Below are 22,500 nucleotides of genomic sequence, written 5' to 3'. Positions count from 1 at the left end.
GGAACTTGATCCACAGTCTAACGATTTCAAGACCCCCCAAGCCCCCACAGCACTCACACACACACACACACACACACACACACACACACACACCCACACCATAACAAACAAACAACCAAAAAATCCACCTCAAATGAAAGGTAGGATTACCTGGTATTAATTCCCATTTGGCCGAATGAATTCGTCATCCTCCACTATACTTAATTTCTCTTGCTGAGATTATAAAGTTATTTTGCTACTGATCCTTACATAGCAGGGGCGAAGAATGAGCAGGGTTCGAACTGAACTTTTTTTTTTCTTCTTCTTCTTCTTCTTTTTAAGTGTCAGCCGGGCACTCTGAACAAAACATTTGAGTACCCGATTGTGGTTTTGGGTGCCAGCATAATAAAATGAAATAAAATGTGCCAAGGAAAGTCTTTCTGCCAGGCTTCATTGTACACACGCTGGAGCTTGGATTCGTACTCCTACTGTTTATTCTTTTTTGTCATCCTGGGCTTTCGCCTCTGTTTCGGGAGCCTTTTTTTAACATCGAAGATGGGAAACATCGTTCGTCGCTAACGCGCCATGAACGTCAACATCCGATCGCGCACGCGCAAAGATGCTGCTCCGCGAAGCGAGCTGCAGCAGACGACTGTTTACATTTCAATCGACCGCGTTTGATCGTGCTTTCTTGGTATGTCCTTTAATTTTCTTTCGCCTCTATCAATTTGTGAGAGCCAACTGGGCACTCCTGACAGAAAATTTGCGTGCCCGAGCCAACTTTTCATTGCATTTGCACCCGGGCACCCGCTAAATTCGAACCTTGATGAGGGAGGAAGAGGCACAGATGTGAGTGAATTTTACCTATGCCTCCTCCTCCTCCTCCATTAGCCTTAACATTCCAACGAATAGTATCGTTCTCTTGAAAACGTTAACTAATGCTAACACAAATGTTTCTAAAGGACATCATGGAATGAAATTAATTAGAAAAGCTAACAAAGAATAACACTTGAGTAACACTAATTTCTCAACAACAAAAAACAACTAAACAAAACAACCTCGCTATTAAATTATCGCGTACTCGCAGAGGGATTATTAGTCAGGATATAATTTGCAATGCCCTATTTTTTTTTTTTTTAAGTTATTGACATGAATTCTACTTTGTCTTTGGGCGTTCAACGAGTTGCAAAGAGCCAGACAAATTTCGAAAACACGTCATTTTTTTTTCTTTTTCTTAAATCAGTGTCATGATGGATATAAAGTTTTTTTTTGGTGTGATTTGTGTGTGTGTGTGTGTGTGTGTGTGTGTGTGTGTGTGTGTGTGTGTGTGTGTGTGTGTGTGTGTGGCCTCAGTTGCATGCAGGTCATGGAGCACCAAGAAGTTGGGTATATAATTTATATGTCTTTCTTTTAATTACACTACTACTGGCCCATATATCATATCAAACACTGACACAGTGTTGATGAATGCAACTGAACGTTTAAAGACTTTCAGCTGAAACAACAGAGTGTGACCAAAACCTGTGCGATACGCTCTACTAAAGTCCACATCAATGGCGACCAGTGAACATAATTTATCTTTTTTTTTTTTTCAAAAGAACTGAAACAGCTGGTAGCTCACTGGTCCTTGAAATCCACGCTGAACAATATAGAATAGAACAAAAAACAAAAACAAAAACAAAAACAAAAAAACACACATATGTCAATGGATAGTAAGTGAGCTACAGCTTCTGTGTGTAAACGAAGGCTTCCGGGAAGTCTATGAAGGTGTCATAAGCAAAAAAAAAAAGAAAAAAAAAAAGGCAGCCTCTCTAATATTTATTGTGCGTTGAACATTTTCCCGAACACCTCATAGATAGCGTCAAGTGTACAGCGTCATCCTTCACTGTGGGCGAGGAAAATAATAAACTTCCACACACACAAAAAAAAAATAACAACAACATAGTTTTATTTTGTCATTCGTCGAGAGAATGTCTTTTATGTACAACACTGAAGTGTTTGATCTCGTAAATGAAGGAATACAGCATTCAACGTTCGTGTTATCTGTAAAGGCCGCTTGCTTTCCCTTCGGTAGATATATAAACGCTGGTACTGAATAGGTAAATATGTGTACAGATAAATACCTAACTGAATAATGGAAACAACTGAATAGGTAAATATGTGTACCGATAAATACCTAACTGAATAATGAAAACAACTGAATAGGTAAATATGTGTACCGATAAATACCTAAATGAATAATGAAAACATAAATCGTTTTTGATCGTATGGGACACTTCTTACATTATGGTCGCCAGCAAACACAATTGTTGCTGTTGTTGTTGAAATAATGATAGTACTCATTCAAAGGGGATCTCAGACTTATAAAGACGGTGATTTTCTTCATTCAGCTCATACTGCACAGCATATCCAGCACACGTATTACAAACACGTTATATACGAAAACACTGGAATAGCTATCGTTGTGTTTATACGAACATTATGCGAAAACAGGAAGCTAGTTTAAACAACAATAAAAAATGCGACGTTTGATTTCACCTTTAAAACTGGCAGCTGATGCTGGTGTTTTCTTCATATGACCGAGATACTGTGTGGGAAATGACATTATTTCAACAAGAAGTGTCAACAAATTGTGGTAGTTCAAACCCTGAAATAGAGAATCATGAATGGATGACACACCGCAGCATGACATTTTTTTTTCTTTATCGTTTTGTTTCGCAAAACGTGCTATTTGCGACAATCTTTGGGTCACATCATTTCCATATTAAGGTCACTGCCTTTGTCAACGATCAACCTGTTTGCAACATAACAACACATTTTTGGGAAGTGTTCGCAGTTACAATTTTCAAGAAACGAATTCAAAGCAGAGAAGTCGAAGCCATGTAGCTTAGCCTTTGGCTGGTGTTTGACTGGCCAATGGTATCCAACAACTTTTTTGCCGACACTGTTATGTCAGTGAGGTCATCAGATCAATGAAATAATTTGTGTTGGCGAACACTTATGCATCAGTCTTTGTCAGGGACAGCGCAAGCAAGCATTAACCAGCGAAATCAATCTCATTCGCTCTGGGGATTCTGTAGGCACAGTAATGCAAGCAATTTTCGTAATCGTCCATTGTCTGGACATCATACGCTTACATGTCTTTGTTGTTGTTTTCATAACCGTTTGTTTGTTTTGCTTTGTTTTGTTTCCTTTGTTTGCTGCAGCTGGCTGCTGTTTCAAAATTCTCAAGTCTTGTTTTCATTCCATGGTCCACTTCAAATGTATCGTCATGCGTGAGATTCACTGGAATTAGTTTTACTACCCAGCTTAAAGTAGTAAACATTTCAAAGTCGCCATCAATCATTGCTTAGCATTAATTTGTTTTATGAGCTCCTGGGGCGATCTTTTTTTTTTTTTTTTTTTTTAACTGAACTTGGTGTTATTTTCTATAAAAAAAAAAAAAAGAAACAAACAAACAAAAAACCAAAACAAAAACCGTGTGTTTATTCGTTCACCAACATCCACTTCCCAGTGGCTTTTGCTGTTGGTGTTGCTGTTATTGTTGGTGGTGGTGGTGGTGATGGTGGTGGTGATTTTTGTTGTTTCTCCAGAGCACTTCAGTACAAACCCCATTTCAACAACGGGAAGTCAACAACGACAGGAAGCCAACAACAGGAAGTCAACAACAACCGGAAGTCAACAACAACAGGAAGTCAGCAACACGAAACCTCTCCCGCTTTTGTCTGTTTTGCTCCCTGTCTTTATTCAGCTGAGTACATTGATCCTGCCATCACCTTCTGCACATCATCAGTTCAGTCTTGTTTCAAAGTCTGAATCCCCAGTCATTGTTTTCGGGTCACGTGGTCTGTTCAGTTCATTCTCTGGACGTTTCAAGCACCGGTTACCTCTTGATCCCAGCGCCGTTCATGATCATTACTTGAATTAGTAAAACAGCACAAGCAGTCAAGTCTTCTGGACCTTTTCTTTGACGTAATCAATACACCAATGACATATGTCTGGTCTAGGAACTGTTCATCAAATGTGTTCCGGTGTTTACCGTCGTTTTCTTGTTGTTGTTTTTGTGGGTTGGGGGTGAGGTGGGGCGAGGGGGCGGGAGTTGGGTTTGTGTGTGTTTATTTTGTTTTTGTATTTTTGTTTTTTTCTTGTTTTTTTTCTTTGTCGGGAGAAGAACTCCGGCGTTTTAGCATCATTCATATTCCTGAGTTGAACAAAGCGTTCATTCGTCATTAAAAAACAAAAACAAACAAGCAAACAAAAACAAAAAAACAACAACAACAAAAAAAACACACCCCACCAAACAACCTCACAACCAAAACCACAGTCTCCTTGCTTAATTAATTAAGCCTCAAATCCTGAAGAATGGAAAGGGAACACGACGACTTAAACGATGTGAAGCTCTCTTTCCCACTTTTTTTTTATTCTTGCATCCCTCTCTTCAAGGAGAACACAAGGGGTGATAATCGATGACCCCTCCAGGCACCAAGACGACACACCACAGGATCATCATTAGCTCGATCATCACAGACGCATTCACTTATACCAAACGCACAGTAAAGCCTTTGGAAAAAAACCCACACAAAAAACCCACAATACAAAACAAAACAGCCACCATCACTAACTCCCTGCCCCCCCCCCCACCCCCCCACCCCCCAATCGAAAATGGTGGGGGTCACACTTCCGCGTCACTGTAGTCCACGTGCACGTACTCGCCGGCGTAGTCCCTAGGTCGGGAGTACTCTCCCCCGCCTTCGAAACGTCTGCTGGTGGAAGCGCACGGTGACGCCGTACGGATGTCCCCGCGGAGCTGGATCATCATCCCGTTGGCCGGGTCATGGGCCCCCGATGAGTATGACGAAGAGGCGGTGGCGGCGGTGGTGGTGGCGGCGGACGGAGTGGCGGTGAGGTGCGTCATCTCGCACACGTGCAGCGAGGGGTCCCCCATCCCCCCGCTACCCTCACCACCACCACCGCCGCCCCCGCCCCCGCCCCTGCCTTTTTTGCACTTGGAGCAGCGTCTCTTCAAGCGGGTCTTCTTGGATTTGGAACCGATGCAACGCACGGCGAAGCGCAGCTCCTGGGCCATTTCGGCACACACGGATTTCTGGAAGGAGGTTTGTGGTGTGGGGGTGTGGGGGGACAAAGAGAGAAAGAGTTAAGTACGGTGGTGATGATGATGATGATGATGATGATGGTGATATTGATGATGGTGATGATGGTGATCATTTATTGGCAAGGCTTTCCGACAACAGCTAATGTTTACTTCTTTTTTTTCTGTGTGTGTGTGTGTGTGTGTCTGTGTGTCTGTGTGTGTACGTATATACGCAGAGTATACAGAGAGAGAGACAAACATAGAGAAAGAGACAGAGAGACAGAGAAAACGGAAAAAAAAAAATTTTGTTGCGTTTCTTGTCAGTCAATAAATAGATGAATAGATGAATGAATGAATAAACGAATATATAGACAGATAGATAATAGATATTTTTGTCAGTCAATATATAGATGAATAAATAAATGAATGAATGAATAAAAGAAGGTAGATAAATAGAGGTAATACATATTTTTTGTCAGTCGATAAATAGATGAATAGATAAATGAATGAATAAATAAATGAATGAATAGATCGATCGAATAAATGAATGCCTAGATAGAGAGATAGATAGAAAAAATCTATCTATCTATCTCTCTATCTAGGCATTCATTTATTCATTCATTCATTTAGTTATTCATCTTTTTATTGACTGACAAAAAACAGAAACAAAGCAAAAAACGTATCCATGTTTGTTTGCTTTTGTTTCGTTTAAAACAAACAACCAACCAAACAAAAACATTACATACAATTCTCATTTCAACACACACCCAAACCCAGCCGACACGACACGCACCTTGTCCTCGTGAGCGTTCTTGCGGGACCTCCAGACGAACTCGCAGACGGCCACGAGGATGGCGAGGGCCAAGCCGCCCATCAAGACCACGAAGATGCCCCCGACGTTCTCCACACCCAGGGCGCTGGCCTTGGACCCCTTGACCTCGTCCTCGCGCACGCAGGTGCCCGAGTCCTTCCACCACTTCTTGTACATCAGCTGGATCTTGCCGTTCTCCTGCAGTTCCAGGATGGCCATGGACAGCTTGTCCCGGTACGGGGAGTCTGAAAGAAAAACAACAACCGAAAAACAACTGCACAGTGAGAGTTTTTGTGCCATCGTCAGTCGTGTTAGACTATGACCATGCCGTGTTCGACTGTGCTGCAGCCTTGGGGGCTAGTTGGCTTTTGGGAACCCAGCTGGGAGGCAAAATTGCACTGGCTCTTCGTGCTGCAGCCTTGGGGGTTCGTTGGCCTTTAAACCAAGCATCCCAACGCCGACTGTCCTAAAACCATCCTGACCGAGAGAGTAAGGATCTAACTTGGGCAAGTCACTCTCCACTAATAATCAACTTCTAGCCCAGATATCTTGGGAGAGCAGTTATAACTGTCTCCTCTGCTTTTCCGATGGTCATTGTGTTGTATGATAGTCAGTCGTGTCCGACTACGACCATCAGAACAGCAGAGAAGGGGTAACTGCTGTGCTGACTATCTGGGCTAGAATTTGATTCTAGTGGGGAGTGTCTTGCCCAAGTTACATCCTCACTCTCTCGGCCGACTATCTGGGCTAGAATTTGATTCTAGTGGGGAGCGTCTTGCCCAAGTTACATCCTCACTCTCTCGGCCAAGAAGGTTTTGGGGCAGTCGGCGTTTGGCATACTTCTTAAAGGCCAAAGAGCCCTCAAGGCTGTAACATTGACAGCCAGTGCAATTTTGCCTCCTAGTTTGAGAGTCATAGTCCTTCACAAAAGACAAGGCTGTAAAATGATTTCCCATTGCAGCCGGTAAGAAACAGTAAAGGGGAAGAGAAGAAGAGGCAGACAGGGAAGAAAAAAGAAAAGAAAAGAATAAAGGTCTGACGACATTGGAAGAGTGGACAGAGTTGACATTTGCTGAGATACAATCGCTCACTCATGATAGTCCAGAATGGAGAAGGCTAATAGTGCACGAGTCAAGTCCAGAGATGGAGAAGGCTAATAGTGCACGAGTCAACATCTCGGTGCCCCGAAGGTTCCTCATGGAGCTAAGGGACCAAGACAAGGCAATGCGAGGCAAGGGTTTGGGGAGATCTTCGTCTGGGTAGGGAGGGGTGAATTGGTACAGGAGTCTTTGTTTTATTTGATAAGGGTAGTCGGAAACGGTACAGGATAGTTTATATACCTACTACGGGGAGTTTGTCCAGGTAAATGGCCGTTTGACACGTCGTGTGCATAAGTGTTTATCTTCCAATAACGGGAGTCCGAAACGGTACATGAGAGTCTGAAACGGTACAGGAGCTGGATCTTGCCGTTCTCCTACAGCTCTAGGATGACCATGGAGAGTTTGTCCCGGTACGGGGAATCTGAAGACAGTACAGTAAGAGTTGTTTTTTTTGTACCCGGCCAGGTTGTGAGTGGGGGGTCCGGGGGTGGGGGGGGGGGGGGGGATTTATTTGATTTGATATGGATACTTATATAGCGCCTATCCTCGGTTGGAGGCCAAGTTCTATGCGCTTTACAAACTCGGACCCATTTACACAACAGGCTACCTACTTGGGCAGAGCCGACTGTCATTCAGTCACGCACACGCACACATACACACTCAAAGAGACATGTAACATTTTACGTGTATGACCATTCTGTTTATTAATCCCGCCATGTAGGGCAGCTATACTCCGTTTTCGGGGATGTGCGAGCTGGGTATGTTCATGTTTCCATTACCTACCGAACGCTGAAATGGTTTGCAGGATCTTTAACGTGCGTATTTGATCTCCTGAGTGTGTATACACATAAAGGGGGTTCAGGCACTGGCAGGTCTGCACTTCTGTTGACCTGGGGAATCGGAAAGATCTCCACCCTTTACCCACCAGGCGCCGTTACCGAGATTCGAACCATGGACCCTCGGACTGAAAATGCAACGCTATAACCACTCGACTATTGCGACCGTCAATGGGATGAGTAGGTGGGGGTCTTTGTCCCAGTAACGGAAGGGTGAACTGATACAGGAGTCTTTGTCTTGATTAAGGGGATCATGAAACGGTACAGGAATTCTTGTCATTTTGTCCAGGTAAATGGTCGTTTTGAAACGGCGCGCGCAGTTCATCCCAATAACGGGAGTCCGAAACGGTACACAAGAGTCTGAAATGGTACAGGAGCTGGATCTTGCCGTTCTCTCGCAGCTCCAGGATGGCCATGGAGAGCTTTAAGAGGCAGACAAGAGGAGAGGGGAAAAAAATAATGATCTGACAACATGGATGAGTGGAATGGGTTGACATTTGCTGAGACACAATCAGCTCACACACGATCGTCCAGAATGGAGAAGGCTGGTAGTGCATGAGATCAACATCGCGGTGCCCAGACGGTTCTTCACGAAGCTTAGGGACCATGGCAAGGCAAAGCAAGGCAAGGCAGGGGTTGGGGGAGGGGGATGAGGGTTTTTTTTTGTCCCGGTAAAGGAAGGTTGAATTGCTTACAGGAGTCTTTGTCTTAATTATAAAGGAGAGTATCAAAACAGTACAGGAGAGTTTGTACGCCCAGTACGGGGAGTTTGTCCAGGTTCGTGGAGTCTGAAACGGTATGTAAAGGAGAGTGTATCCCAGTAAGGGGAGTCTGAAACGCTACAGGTTAGTCTGAAACGGTACAGTTGAATTTGTACCCAGTATGTGGAGTTTGTCCCGTTATGTGGAGTCTGAAACGGTGTGTGAAGGAGAGCGTATCCCAGTAATGGGTGTCTGAAACGGTACACGATAGTCTGAAACGGTACTGTGGAGTTTGTACTCAGTATGTGGAGTGTGCCCCGGTGAGTGGAGTCTGGAGTGTGAAGGAGAGTTTATCACAATAAGGGGAGTCCAAAGCGGTACAGAATAGTCTGAAACGGTACAGTTGAGTTTGCACCCAGCATGTGGAGTTCGTCCAGGTATGCAGAGTCTGAAACTGTGTGTAAAGGGGAGATTGTCCCAACACGGGAGTCTGAAACTGTACAGGAGAGTCTGAAACGGTACGGTAGAGCCTTACATCCGGTATGAGAGTCTGAAACGGTAAGGGGGCATTTTGTTCCGTAATGGGGAGCCTAAAACGGTACAGAAGCTTTGTCCCGGTGAAGGAAAGTCTGAACGGCACAGAAAGACTTTGTACCCGGTACGTACGGGAGTCTGAAACAGTACGGGCGAGTTTGTCCAGCCGGTAATTACTTGGAGTCAGAAATGGTACAGTAGAGTTGAACCAGTACAAGAAAACTATAAGAATGAACGAAACACAGACACACACACGAAACACACGCAAGAAGATAAGCACTGCTATTTATATACTTAGGGAATTACAGTATAATCCATGTGAGTCTCCTGTTTCAAAATTTGTTGCAGCTACAGTAAAAATTTAGCAACAAGCTAGTTCTAACGTACTTTCCGTTTATCTTCCGAAAGGTCCAAACGATCGAAATACTGAGTGGCTTAGAACATTACAAGAACAAGAACGACCGAAACAACTACCAAACCAAAACAAACAGCAACAACAACAGCAACAACAACAACATCAACGAGAAAAAATCCCCAACTCACTCATCGGCGTTCCGATCCCGTATCCCTTGGAGTCCAGGAGCCCTCCCACCTGCATGAGGTCGCAGTTCCTCTGCACCTGGTAGTCGATCATGGTGCTCTCCATGAAGAAGGCGTAGTCACCCTCTAGCACTCTCTCGATGCCCTCGTCGTAGGACCCTTGCATGTCGTCCGGGTTCTCTTTCATGCGAGAGTACAGCCGCTGGTAGACGTCGATGCGAGAGTCCTGTGTGGGACAGTTATGCAGTAATAATAATAATAATAATAATAATAATAATAATAATAATAATAATAATAATAATAATGGATACTTATACAGCACACTATCCAGAAATCTGCTCCCGGTGTTTTACAGAAACGCTTTGTTAACTTAAAACAATACATCAATGTTACATACACACACCAAAATATGACTACAAACACACACACACACACACACACACACACACACACACACACACACACACCCGCACACGCACACACACACACTGCGTACATACATTTTAACAATACATGTGTATCTAACAGTTACCCTAACACATACGCACACATAGGCAGGCACAAACTTACATAAACGCACGCGCACACAATACACATTCATATACATGCATGTAGTTATGTACACATACATATGTATAAATACATAGTCAAGCACAGCTAACGCAAAGGAAGTGGACCTGCCACAATTGAACTTACTGCTGAGGGAAAAGGTGAGTTTTGAGACGAGATTTAAAAGATGCGAGGGAATCAGAATGACGGAGGTTATCGGATATATATATATATGTATGTATATGTATATGTATATATATATATATATATATATATATATATATATATATATAGTTGTTGTTGTTGACATCTTTGAGATCAGGAGGTGAGAAATGAGACAGATGTGTTACACATATTGACTGGTTCCACCTTTTTTGTTCTCGGTATCGTTCAAGTGCAGACCTTTCAGAATTGAACAATCTTCTTCTTCTTCTTCTTCTTCTTCTTCGTTCGTGGGCTGCAACCCTCACGTTCACTCGTATGTACACGAGGGAACTCTTACGTGTATGACCGTTTTTACCCCGCAATGTAGGCAGCCATACTCCGTTTTCGGAACGCTGACATAGATTACAGGATCTTTAACTCACTCAGTACGGCCAGTCCTCTCTTCTCCTCTACACAGACCCCTCGGATGTCCAACCTTTAGCTTCCGTCGTCAGAATTGTGGTATTCTTTGTCAACATTCACCTCTTCAATGTAAGAGCCTTCCGCTTGTAATATTTTGATGGTTGTAATTGGGGTGAAACGCTGTTAACGTCGTCTCTTTCGCCGTTCGTATGGAGAGAGTTAACGTGGGTATTACGCGTATACACACGCGAAGAGGTTCAGGCACAAAGCAGATCTGCACATAATTATGTTGACCTGGGAGATCGAAAAAAAAAAAAAAATCTCTACCCTCCACCCTTTAACCCACCAGGCCCCTTTACCGAGAGTCGAACTCGGGACCGTCAGACTGAAAGTCCAACGCTTTAATTAACCACTCGGCTATTGCGCCCGTGAAATTAACAATCTAAAACGTACCCGTTTTTTGTTTTTGTTTTGTTTTTTGTTTTTCTTGCGTTATTATTGTTATAGTTTCTGCCAACACTTCCTCCTCCCAACCTCTCCTCTCTTCTATGCTTCTTTTTATTTTATTTTATTTTTTTTCTCATCCATCTTTCCGGTTTTTTGGGTTTTTTCTTCTTCTTTTTTTGTCCCTCTCTTGACGTTTCGTTTTGCTTGCTTGCTTGTTTCCTTCCTTTCTTTCCTTCTTTCTTTCTTCAGATCGCAAATTACCATCAAAGTAACCTTACCCCCCCCCTCCCCCAGCCCCCTCCCCCCTCTCCATCCCCCTCTTTTTCTAAGCCTTCTTATTTCCCTGTCTGTTATTGATGCTATTACTTTCTCTTTTCCTTTCTCCCTTTATTTATTTATTTTATTTATTTATTTTTTATTTGCTTTTTTTTTGTTGTTGTTGATTTTTTTTCCTCGGTCACATGTCTTCTTATCCTATTTATCTTCCAGTGACGCTCTCTCTCTCTTTCCACTGATGCATCTTTTCTCTCCCCCCCCCCCTCTCTCTCTCTCTCTCTCTCTCTGTCACTCTCTGTGTGTCTCTCCATGCCATTCTCTCTCTCTCTTTGCCTGTCTCTCTCTCTCACTCACTCACTCACTCCCACCCACCCCCACCTCCACCCCACCCACCCCACACACATTTTTTTTGTGCGGTATCTATTTCTCTGTCACACAGCGTCTTATCCAATTTTTCTTCCATTAATAAAGGAGGAAGGAAGGTGGCCAAATGGTTAAGACGCCGCTTTATCTGCCAAATACAGAAGTGTCTGTGAGGGTCTGGGTTCGAATTCCGGTCCCACCCTATCTCCATAATTATATTGACTGGAAAATCAAACTGAGCATCGAATTTTGTATTTGTATTTGTATTTCTTTTTATCACAACAGATTTCTCTGTGTGAAATTCGGGCTGCTCTCCCCAGGGAGAGCGCGTCGCCACACTACAGCGCAACCCTTTTTTTTTTTTTTTGTATTTTTTCCTGCGTGCAGTTTGATTTGTTTTCCTATCGAAGTGGATTTTTCTACAGAATTTTGCCAGGAACAACCCTTTTGTTGCCGTGGGTTCTTTTACGTGCGCTAAGTGCATGCTGCACACGGGACCTCGGTTTATCGTCTCATCCAAATGAATCAAATAGTAAAATAGTGGTAACTCTCCCTCCATCCACAAGGTACACAACTTCAAATCATTCCTGCTTACGCTACCGATTCAGCCAGCACACGGGTAAATAAGAGGTTACATTGGAACAAACCCATAAACTTCCTCAAAAAAAGGAAGCGCCGGGCCTGTCCTGATACCGATCATTTGACATGTGCACACAGCAGCAAAGGCAGAAGAAATGTGCAAATGAGCCTCGAATCATTCAGATGAGACCTATAAACCGAGGTCACCATGAGGAGCACGCATTTGGCGCACTGGAAAAGAACCCATGACATCATAAGGTTTGCCTTGCCGTCTGGCATAATTCTCTGAAGAACGGCCACTCTGGCAGATGCATCAAATATGCTGCAGGAGAAGCATCTGCCTAGCAGATGGAACGAATATGGATTTATCCGAATACACTGAAGCCTCTTCCAAGAAACTGAAACTAAAACTTCTAGTTAGTTTTTTTGTTTTCTGTTTGTTTGTTTTTTTGTTTCTTTGGTTTTTTGTTTGTTTGTTTGTTTGTTTGTTTGTTGTTGTTGTTTTGTGTTTTTTTTTGGTTTTTTTTTGTTTGTTTGTTGTTGTTTTTTTTTTGCTTACTTATTCACTTTTTTATATGATGAAGTGACCGCTTCAGCTTTGACATGATTATTTTCTGTCGCTTCACATTTTATTTTATTTTATTTTATTTTATTTTATTTTATTTTTTTCCGAAAGCGTCTCATGAAAAAAAAAGGGAAATGAAAGTGAACGTCTGTCATTCTGAGAAATTGGTTTATATCATTTTTGGGGTTCAATAGCTTTCGCGAGTTAATCTTTTTACGTATTTATTTTTTGGGGGGCAAGATGATGGAAGTCGCAGTCAGGAGCATTTAGCTTTGACAAAGCGTAATGGAGTGGCGTGTGTGCGAGTGCACACACACACACACACAAGCACACGTACACACACACACACACACAAGCAAACGTACACACACACACACACACACACACACAAGCACACGTACACACACACACACACACACACACAAGCACATGTACACACCCAAGCACACGTTCACACACACACACACACACACGCGCGCGCGCGCGCGCGCAAGCGTTATGTCATTTCTAACACTCACTAAAACCTTCCACAAGTCAACACTGCTCCCACCCACCCACCATCACCACCACCACCACCACCACTCCACCCCGAAAACAGCCACCTCCCCACCCCCACACACACACACATACCCATCCTCCACATCCGCACGGTCAAACAGATCCAGCCCATCAGTCATTGTATAAAATCACCCCCCACCCCCCTTCACCCCCCTCCCTTCTCCGCCCCCCCCCCCCCCCCCCGCACCCACCCTCTCTACCCTCGCTCTCACGAAGCACAGGTCCAGCCAGTGTGGATAGATAGCTGAAGAATTCGGCCTCCTCCTGATCCCGCCCCCCCCCCCCCCTCCCCCCCTCCTCCCATACTCATCGCTCATAGTAAATCCCGGTAAAGTCCCCTACCTTTCCACGCTCTCCCTTCATACATCCACTGTGTGTGTGTGTGTGTGTGTGTGTGTGTGTACGTGTGTGTGTGTGTGTAGTCAATGACCACCGCGAAGTGGACGTGTCTTTTTCTAACGAGAACCTCAAGACACTGGTGCTTTTTTTTTTTTTTTTTTTTTTGCTTTTTTTTTCCCCCTGGCGTTAAGGAGGGGGTGGGTGGGTGGGGAGGCGGTGGGGCGTCGTTCTCTCCGTAAGTCTCAGAAGCTCAGCTCGTTCAGCTCGTTACATTGAAGGGCTGACTCCACCCTTACATCGTTAGAGAAGAATGAAGTGTTGGTGTTAGCCTTGTGGTAACCTGTCCGCCTGGGAAGCGAGATAAATCTGAGCGCTACTGGTATCGAATCCCCACCGGCAGTCGCCAGTATTTTCTCCCCCTACACCCCTACATTTTCTCCCCCCCTAAAGTGGTGGTCAGGCCGCTAGGTCAGTCAGTTGGTCTGGACCGAGGTCTCGTGTGCAGCATGCACTGAGTGCACGTAAAAGAACCGCCCACGGCGACAAAAAGGTTGCCCCTGGCAACATTATCTAGAAAAATCCACCTGGAAAAAAAAAAATGCAGTCAGGGAAAAAAAAAGAGAAAAAAGGGGGGTGTGGGGGTGGCGCTCTCAGTGCAGCAACGCGCACTCCCTGGGGAGAGCAGCCTGAATTTCACACAGGAGAAATCTATTGTGACAAAAAAAATATTCATACGATCGTTAGAGAAGAGACACCTGTGACAGTTCGTGGTTTAGCGGAAGGCCTGGTTTATTTGAGATCATCTAAAAGGAAATTGAAATCACTGATTTGCAAATAATGGTATGGGAGGAGGGCGAGTCGGTGTGGAAGTGGGCGGGGTGGGGGTGGGCTAGAAAAGGGGGATGGGGGGTGGGGGTGGGGGGCTTGGGGAGGACTGGGTGGGTGAGTTGGAAGAGGCCAGGAGGCAAGGTGTGTGTGTGTGTGTGTGTGTGTGTGTGTGTTTGGGCGCGTGTACGTGTACGAGTACGTGTGTGTGTGGATGTTCAGGGTTAGTAACCACAGAGGATGCTACATTTGTGAGCTTCTACACAACGTCACAACACCTTAGCCTCCCCCCCCCCCACACACACACACACCTCCCTCCCCCCCCCCCCCCCCCACACACACACACTCTCACACATACAATCACACGGAATAGTCTCTAATAAACCAGCAGCTCATGAAAGAGAAATAATGCAAAATGATCACACTCACACACACACACACACACTCCCTCTCTCTCTCTCTCTCTCTCTCTCTCTCTCTCACATACAATCACACGGAATAGTCCCTCATAAACCAGCAGCTCATGAAAGAGAAATAATGCAAAATGATCACACACACACACACACACACACACACACACACACACACACACACACACACATACACACGCACATATACGCACACGCGCAGGCAGAATGGGGACAGTTGACACTGTAATTTGATGAGACCACCACCACTATAAGACGCTACTCTCTCTGTGTCTCTCTCTCTCTGTTTGTATGAACATAATCAACGTAACAGTGATTAGAGGGGCTGGGGCGTGTGTGTGTGTGTGTGCGCGCGCGTGTGTGCGTGTGTGCGTGCGTGTGTGTGTGTGTGAGTGTTGGGGGTGGGTGGGTGGGGGGTGATGGTGATTTTATGGAGAACTCAAAAATACAACACTAAAAAAAAAAAGAGAAAAACTCTTCTGTTTTTTTACGTATATGAAAATGAAACAGAACCGATTAACTCTGCTCCCCCCCCCCCCCCCCCAAAGCCATCTCTTGTTGTAATTCCCTCCCCTTCTCCACCCCATCCCCGACACTCTCTCTCTCTCTCTCTCTCTCTCTCTCTCTCTCTCTCAATATGACTGTTATGATTCCTATATTTCAATGTACATGTGTCTCACCTCTTCAGTAAGGGGCTATGGCCTTTATTTGAATAAAACATTTCGTTTTCGTTTTCGTTCTCTCTCTCTCTCTCTCTCTCTCTCTCTCTCTCTCTCTCTCTCCTCTCTCTCTCTCTCTCCAGGGTGTTGAGGATACTGCATGTTTTATAAAGTGTTTTAGACAGCGAATAGTCGATTGTCGATTGTACGTGGCAAGATTGGCATGCCCATATGGAAACTAGCGATAGATTTGCGCAGTTCAGCCTCTTCAAAACATCGCAGGGGACTGAACCATACATTGGGATGGAAATATTATGGAAAAACAGATATGTAAAAAGTGCACTGACAAAATTTAGGTTTGGTGTTTCTGATATTGCTGTTCACAGTTACAGATGCTGTAGTAGGAGTGAATATGTATATACTTGTTGATTGTGCAACCTGGGTAGGGAAGATGAATTGCATTTTCTGTTATGTTGCCCTGTTTTGAGTGACCTCAGACAAAGATTAATTCAACCTAAATATTATAAAGATCCCTGTGCTTTTAGATTTAATTTGCACATGTCAAAACATGAGCTTACTATATATATATATATATATATATATATATATATATATATATAGATATAGATATAGATATATATATATATATATATATATATATAAATTTAAAAAAAACTTGGCCATATACTTATATGAAGCATTGAAGAGACTTCGAATAGTTATTATGTGAATGTTGAGTATTGTATTGGCTACTTGTGGTTGTTTTGTGATGTTGGTTTATTGTGTCAAGTCATTTTCTTTATTTATGTCCTTGTGTGACCCCCTTCAGTAAGGGGCTTTGGCCTTAATCTGAATAAAAGATCGTTATCGTTATCGTTATCGCTCACTCTCACATTCCCCCTCTCACACCCGTTGTTCACACTGGCGGGGGTGACCAACAGCAAGCGGACGCCTTCTAACTAACGAGAACGTGAATGAACGGCTGAAAGACTTGCAGTGGCCTACTAAGTCCTGGCGTTGAGGAAGATCGTCTCTCCCGTTATCCCCAGAGGCTTTGCTTGCCCCGTTGATGGGCTGTGACTGACAGAGACTGAGGGAGACTGAGGGAGACCCCCACCCCCACCCCCTCCCCCACCCCTCCCCGGCTTCGTTAGTGAAGGGCTAGTTTATCTACGGTAGTACTAGGAGTGTGCTGGTCCACCCTTCATACAAAACAATACAATTCAATACAATACAATGCAATTCAATACATCTTTATTGCCAAAGGTATTTAACCCTTTCACTGCCAAACTCGCATTTATGCACAAGCTAGGCAGAGGACACAGTGTCACTGAAAGGTGACCAGATCATGGGTCTGTTAATCATGAACCTACTGCTCTTTATGCTCGGGGGGGTAGTATAGGCCATATTTTCTACACATCACAGGGGGAATCCCCAGCTATTCTGAAACACCATCTTCTCAGTGCTTATAGCACAAGGGAATTTTGCACTCTAAATTGACTAGCGGTGAAAGGGTTAAGATAAGCTCGCTATGCTGGGCAATCGAATGACCTATTATGTCTTTTGAGAATCTTATCGTTGTCACTCAGAATAGAACAGAACAGAATAGAATAGAATACGTTGTTGTCACAGAACCTTAAGGTTTATACTACACAATACAATACAAACATGTCATAATGAGAAACAGTCGTGGACAATGATCGCCAAAGCTCTTTAAAAGATAAGCTCGCTTTGCTGGGCAATCGGATGACCTAATAATTATGTCTTTTAAGAATCTGTTTCTGTAAATTTTGCAGTTCACACAATTATGTTATAAAAGATGAACTTCATCTTCTAAACTCTTGCACACGGGTAACACACAGTCTTTTGCTCTATGGTTTTTTGTTGTTGTTTTTTATACACCTTCCCTGTTCGATACGTAGGTCATGGATGCTGGTTAGTAACATTGTCAGAGTATGCTTGTCTTTTGTATTTGCTGTATCTCTTTGACGCGGCTCCATTTTGTACTTTGTCACTCCTTTTTCCCTGTAAACAAGTCTAGTTTAGATGAACAGTTTTGATTTTGTTTCCAAAATTTTACTTCTTTTTTTTTTTCTTCTTCTTCTTTTTTTCAAGTCTGGACGCGGTTTTTCCACTTCCTCCCTCTTTTTACAGGGGGGGGGGGGGGGGGGGGAAGAAAAAAAATTGCAGACGGATTCAAATCACTATACAAGGTTTTACTCCTACCGTGCTTTTAGCGTCTACCGCAAGCCCCCCCCCCCCTCCCCCCCAATTTACGAAACTTCATCCCGTTTTGGTTTTTTGACAGTTCCATTGATACAACAGAACGTGACTGCACTGCTCCTGGTTCTGAAAGAAAATGGTCCACCAATCCCAGTAAAAGCTATTCTGTCTTCTCTCGACTCGTCGTCTGCCCTTGAGGCCATCGCGGGCTGAAATATTTATCACCATCCAGTGATGGATGAATTTCAGGGACTGTTTCCATATTGTTCAGCAAAGTGGCAGATGGAACATTATCCTGGATTAGGAATCATAGTCGCTTTTTTTTTTTTTGTATTCGAAGCAACGAGGCTGTTGTATTATATTGTATTTGTATTTTGTATTTGTATTTGTATTTCTTTTTATCACAACAGATTTCTCTGTGTGAAATTCGGGCTGCTCTCCCCAGGGAGAGCGCGTCGCTATACTACAGCGCCACCCATTTTTTTGTATTTTTTCCTGCGTGCAGTTTTATTTGTTTTTCCTATCGAAGTGGATTTTTCTACAGAATGTTGCCAGGAACAAGCTTTTTGTTGCCGTGGGCTCTTTTACGTGCGCTAAGTGCATGCTGCACACGGGACCTCGGTTTATCGTCTCATCCGAATGACTAGCGTCCAGACCACCACTCAAGGTCTAGTGGAAGGGGAGAAAATATCGGCGGCTGAGCCGTGATTCGAACCAGCGCGCTCAGATTCTCTCTCGCTTCCTGGGCGGACGCGTTACCTCTAGGCCATCACTCCATGGTATGGTACCGTGTTGCACTGTATTGTATTGTATTGCATTGTATTGTATTGTATTGAAAAAAGTACAAGATCAGCACTCTATGTTATAAATGTATTCACAAAACTGCCCCTTCCTATCTCTGCGGCTGCCTTCACCTCTACACTCCACCTCGCTCACTACGATCGGCTTTGGATCCACTCTGTTTACGCATACCCAGATTCAAACACTCGACTGTTGGCCGCCGTTCTGTCTCTGTCTCTGGACCTTGCATTTGGAATGAACTTCCTCCTTCGCTTCGTCAAGTCTCCACACTCAGCTCTTTCAAGTCTGGCCTTAAAACCCACCTCTTCCCAAAATAGCCTCCCTTCCCTGCCTCTTCCTTGTCTTTGGTTTCTCCAGTTTTAGAGTTATGCATGTTTGTGAATGACTGGTGCGAAAGCGCTTTGATTTGTCTCTGCACGAGATTCAGCGCTACATAAATGCCATTATTATTATTATTATTATTATTATTATTATTATTATTGAGGCGCGTAGCGTTGTATTGCATTTGTGCTGCATCGCATCATATTGTATTGTTTTGCATTACATGACATTGCATTGTGTATGTGTGCGCGCGCCTAGAGTTGACTTAATCAAGATTTTGCGCCTTTTAAATATTATTATTAGCAGTAGTAGTTGTTGTTTTTTTAGGTATTTAGCTATTATTTTATTTATCTATTTTATTTATTTATTTATCATTATTATTTTATTATTTATCTGTTTATTTATTTATTTATTATTTTGTTTTGTTTTTGTTTTGTTATTTCTTACTTTATTTATTTATTTATTTATTTATTTATTTTTTTCTCAAGGCCTGACTAAGCGCGTTGGGTTACGCTGCTGGTCAGGTATCCACTTGGCAGATGTGGTGTAGCGTGTATGGATTTGACCGAACGCAGTGACGCCTCCTTGAGCTACTGATACTGATACTGCATTGCATTGCCTTTCATCATATCGTGTTGTGGTGTTTTTTTTCTTTTTTTTTGTTTTTTTGTTTTTTTGTTCCAACATATTTCTCTTCACGAAATTCAGGATGCTGTCCCGGAGGAGAGAACATGCCCACACAGTGCAGCACCACTCTTTTTTTTTTTTCTTTTTTTTTTTCTTTTTTCTTCCCTGTCTGCAAGCAGTTCTTCTTCTTCTTCTTCTGCGTTCACTCGTATGCACACGAGTGGGCTTTTACGTGTATGACCGTTTTTTACCCCGCCATGTAGGCAGCCATACTCCGTTTTCGGGGGTGTGCATGCTGGGTATGTTCTTGTTTCCATAACCCACCGAACGCTGACATGGATTACAGGATCTTTAACGTGCGTATTTGATCTTCTGCTTGCATATACACACGAAGGGGGTTCAGGCACTGGCAGGTCTGCACATATGTTGACCTGGGAGATCGTAAAAATCTCCACCCTTTACCCACCAGGCGCCGTCACCGTGATTCGAACCCGGGACCCTCAGATTGACAGTCCAACGCTTTAACCACTCGGCTATTGCGCCCGTCTGCAAGCAGTTCGATTCACCATCACAGATAATTTTCCCCACAGAATTTTGCCAGGGGCAACCCAACCCAACCCTTTTTGTTGCCTTGGGTGCTTCTCGTGCGTCGCTGCATACGTAAAACTCAGTCGGTTTATATCGTCTCCTTCGAAAGACTAGCACCCAGGCCACCAATCAAGGTCGAGTATAGAGACGGTAAAAAAAAAAAAAAAAAAAAAAAAAAAAAATCCCGTTACGTATAATCATGGGATTCGAACACGTGGACATTCGCTTCCTAGTCGGGCGCATCATTACCACTGAGCCACCGCTCCACCTGACTGGATAGGCCGCATTGATCAAAACGACCGAAAGATGGCTGACACCTGACCGCCATGATATCTATTATACAGTAAAGCGTTTTAAGATCAAAGGGACAGCTCTCTGTTATGATCACAAAATAATAGCATCACTCGGACGAACTGATGATCATAAGATGGAAGGTGTTTGTATTCGTCCATACATTTGGGGCAAAGTTTTTTTTGTTTTGTTTTTTGTTTTGTTGTTGTTGTTGTTGTTGTTTGTTGTTGTTGTTTTTTGTGCTGAATAAACTGTTTCTCTGTCTCTTTCTCGAACACACACACACACACACACACACACACACACACACACACACGCGCGCGCGCGCGCGCGCGCGGCTCCTCTTCTCACTCACTTTACTTGAACCTCTCACTTCACTTACCATCACAATCCTCATATCCACATCGAAGCGACCTCCTCTGCCCCCCCCCCCCCCCCCCCCCCTCCCCCACTCAAATCCCCCCCCTACTGCCCTCCCGGCCCCCCACAAACCCCCACTACTTTTTTTTTTCTTTTTTTTTTTTCAAAATTCCTTCCTCTCTCTTTCCTCTTCCCTGTCCCCCTTCTCTCACCCCCCCCCCCCCCCCAACCCCCCCAAAACATCCTAACCTCGTTCACCAATCATTCACCGTAACCTGCCCCCCCCCCCCCCCCGCCCCCCCTATCCTCTCTTTCCCCTCCCCCTTCCTCTCTCTCTCTCTCTCTCTCTCTCTCTCTCACCATCCTACTTCAGCAGCTCTACGGAGGTCAACCAGACATCTTCCAATGAGAATCTGAACACTTGTCGGCTTAATTCTTATGTAGATGATAAGATCGTTCTTCGTATACATGTATACAAAACCTGGCGCCCGATTTCTCTCTCTCTCTCTCTCTCTTAATGAGAATCTGAACACTAATCGGTTTATTTCTTATGTAGATGATAAGATCTTCGTACACATGTATACAAAAACCTGGCGCCCGATCCCCCACCCCCACCCCCAGCCCCCTCTCTCTTTGACACCTCTCACTCCACTTCACCCAGTCTGTCTTTCTCTCTTCTTTTTTTATTCATCTTCTTCTTCTTCTTCCTTCCTTCATCCTTACTTTCTATCTCCTCCATAAATGCATTATTTGCACATGTCTTTGTACCATTCATATATGCTGTTGATGTACTGAATTGTGTGATGTTTATGCTTACCTTTTTGTTGTTGTTGTTGTTGTTGTTGTTGTTGGAAGGGTGGGTGGATGAGGGAGCAGGGGATTTTTTTCCTTCTTTTTTTGTTTGTTTGTGTGTGTGTGTGTGTGTGTGTGTGTGTGTGTGTGTGTGTGTGTGTGTGTGTGTGAAAAATTTGCTTTTGTGCATGTATTTACTTTACTTTTTTTCCCCCCAGAGGGCCGGATGTAAAAAAAAGCAATTGTGCTTATTCCCTTACTCTCGTGAAATAAAATTTCGTTCGTTCGTTCGTTCGTGTTCTCTCTCTCTCTCTCTCTCTCTCTCTCCATCAGTGCTCAGTCTTCAGTGTTATCCCCATCGTCAGTAAGACTACTGCATTAGCACACCACACCAATCATCAGCAATTTCTTATCCATCACATGAAAAAAGCATGGAAACACAGAATTCTCTCTCCCTCTATCTGTCGCTGAGAAATGATGTTGTTTTTTTTTGTTGTTTTTTGTTTTTTTATGTGACGTCTTATCAACGGATGGCGTATGTTGCAAGACTAGAAGTCTGTAACAGCTAATATTAGAAGCTTCTAGAAAGCTCCAGAACAGTACACGAACGCGCGTCATTCTTTATGACGTGTAGGGAACGGTCATACGTAATAGTTGCAGGAACTGAGCCGTTTAATCATGTGTGTGTCTGTGCGTGGGTGTTAGTGTGAGTGTTGGAGTGTAACAGTTGTAGTATTGATAGTACGCCA

At 43.8% G+C, this 22,500-nt stretch overlaps 1 protein-coding gene across 1 annotated transcript in view; it reads right to left on the bottom strand.

Annotated features, from left to right (window-relative positions):
- Positions 1-4,651: 4,651 nt before the first annotated feature.
- LOC143298291 (glutamate receptor ionotropic, kainate 2-like) overlaps positions 4,652-22,500 on the bottom strand; it is a 591,925-nt gene continuing 574,076 nt past the window's right edge. The window contains exons 13-15 of the mRNA XM_076611110.1: positions 9,597-9,819; positions 5,865-6,127; positions 4,652-5,083 (exon numbers count right to left, since the gene is read on the bottom strand). Of these exons, the coding sequence (XP_076467225.1) occupies positions 4,652-5,083; positions 5,865-6,127; positions 9,597-9,819 (918 nt within the window). The remainder of the gene's footprint in view (positions 5,084-5,864; positions 6,128-9,596; positions 9,820-22,500) is intronic.

This window comes from Babylonia areolata, chromosome 23 (genome assembly GCF_041734735.1).
Source record: "Babylonia areolata isolate BAREFJ2019XMU chromosome 23, ASM4173473v1, whole genome shotgun sequence".
In the NCBI taxonomy this organism is placed as follows: Eukaryota; Metazoa; Mollusca; class Gastropoda; order Neogastropoda; family Buccinidae; genus Babylonia; species Babylonia areolata.
Note: the sequence above shows the minus strand (reverse complement) of the source record. Positions and strands in the feature narration are given on the sequence as shown.